This window comes from Limulus polyphemus, unplaced genomic scaffold (genome assembly GCF_000517525.1).
Source record: "Limulus polyphemus unplaced genomic scaffold, Limulus_polyphemus-2.1.2 Scaffold1873, whole genome shotgun sequence".
Lineage (NCBI taxonomy): Eukaryota > Metazoa > Arthropoda > Merostomata > Xiphosura > Limulidae > Limulus > Limulus polyphemus.
In genome coordinates this window covers 156,938-158,108 of record NW_013667483.1, presented here as the reverse complement: position 1 = coordinate 158,108, position 1,171 = coordinate 156,938, and the positions used below count along the sequence as shown (strand labels likewise).

Here is a 1,171-nt window from a genome sequence, read left to right as displayed (position 1 = left end):
ATATTTGTTGTTTTTTTCCCTAAATATCAAGTACATGGTTTATGGGCAAGATCTACAAAACATTCACATGGTGATGTGGGCAAGATCTACAAAACATTCACATGGTTATACTGGCAAGATCTACAAAACATTTTGCATCATTCACTGTTAGAACCAAACGTGCCTCTTTAATTACGCATGTTGTGATATTTTTACAGATGTACGAAGTTTAAAAGAGTAACAAGCTGAATGTTCGTTGCTCATTATCAGTATGGGCTCGTCACAGTGTTAATTAAGAGTTATCTATGCCCATCTGATCTTGAGAATTTTGGAAATAAAATTATAATTTTTTTACTTCTAGAAAATTCCTGCTGACAAGGCCTACTTCATTGCAAAAGAACTATTAATGACAGAAAGAACATACAAAAAGGACTTGGAATTAGTCAATCTAGTAAGTTCTTGTGAGATTGTGTGAAAAGACTTTATAATGTGAATGCAATAAATACTTTTGTGTCTGACAATTCTTGAGTGAAGGTTGAGGTAGTGGTGATTTGATACTGTACTACAAATTGTCTGGATATCAGGCAAACCATAAGTTATTTCAACTTTCCTGTAAGCTTTCTTCACTACAAGTATGAAGTCCCCGAAGTGTGCATACTTTGTAGGTTTTCCATATACTAGATGAACTTACAATATAATTGAGTAAGTAACATTATAATGTTGGAAAAAATGAGGATCTGACCATGATATTAAAACTTAGCTTTTAAAAGCTAATAATGTTTGAAGAAGCTGACACAAATAGTATACTTAGATCTATGTAAATCTTGTTTGTACCTGTTATTAGATAACATTTAATTATAATGTTGGAAAAATGAGGATCTGTCCATGATAATAAAACTTAGCTTTTAAAAGCTAATAATGTTTGAAGAAGCTGACACAAATAGTATACTTAGATCTATGTAAATCTTGTTTGTACCTGTTATTAGATAACATTTAATTATAATGTTGGAAAAATGAGGATCTGTCCATGATTATAAAACTTAGCTTTTAAAAGCTAATAATGTTTGAAGAAGCTGACACAAATAGTATACTTAGATCTTATGTAAATCTTGTTTGTACCTGTTATTAGATAACATTTAATTATAATGTTGGAAAAATGAGGATCTGTCCATGATTATAAAACTTAGCTTTT

The 1,171-nt window shown here is 30.3% G+C and overlaps 1 protein-coding gene across 1 annotated transcript in view; it reads left to right on the top strand.

Moving 5' to 3' along the window:
- The window catches only part of LOC106465218 (FERM, RhoGEF and pleckstrin domain-containing protein 2-like), a 61,198-nt gene that overhangs the window by 31,500 nt on the left and 28,527 nt on the right, over positions 1 to 1,171 (top strand). Inside the window, exon 14 of the mRNA XM_022393076.1 lies at positions 341 to 430. Within this exon, the coding sequence (XP_022248784.1) occupies positions 341 to 430 (90 nt within the window). The remainder of the gene's footprint in view (positions 1 to 340; positions 431 to 1,171) is intronic.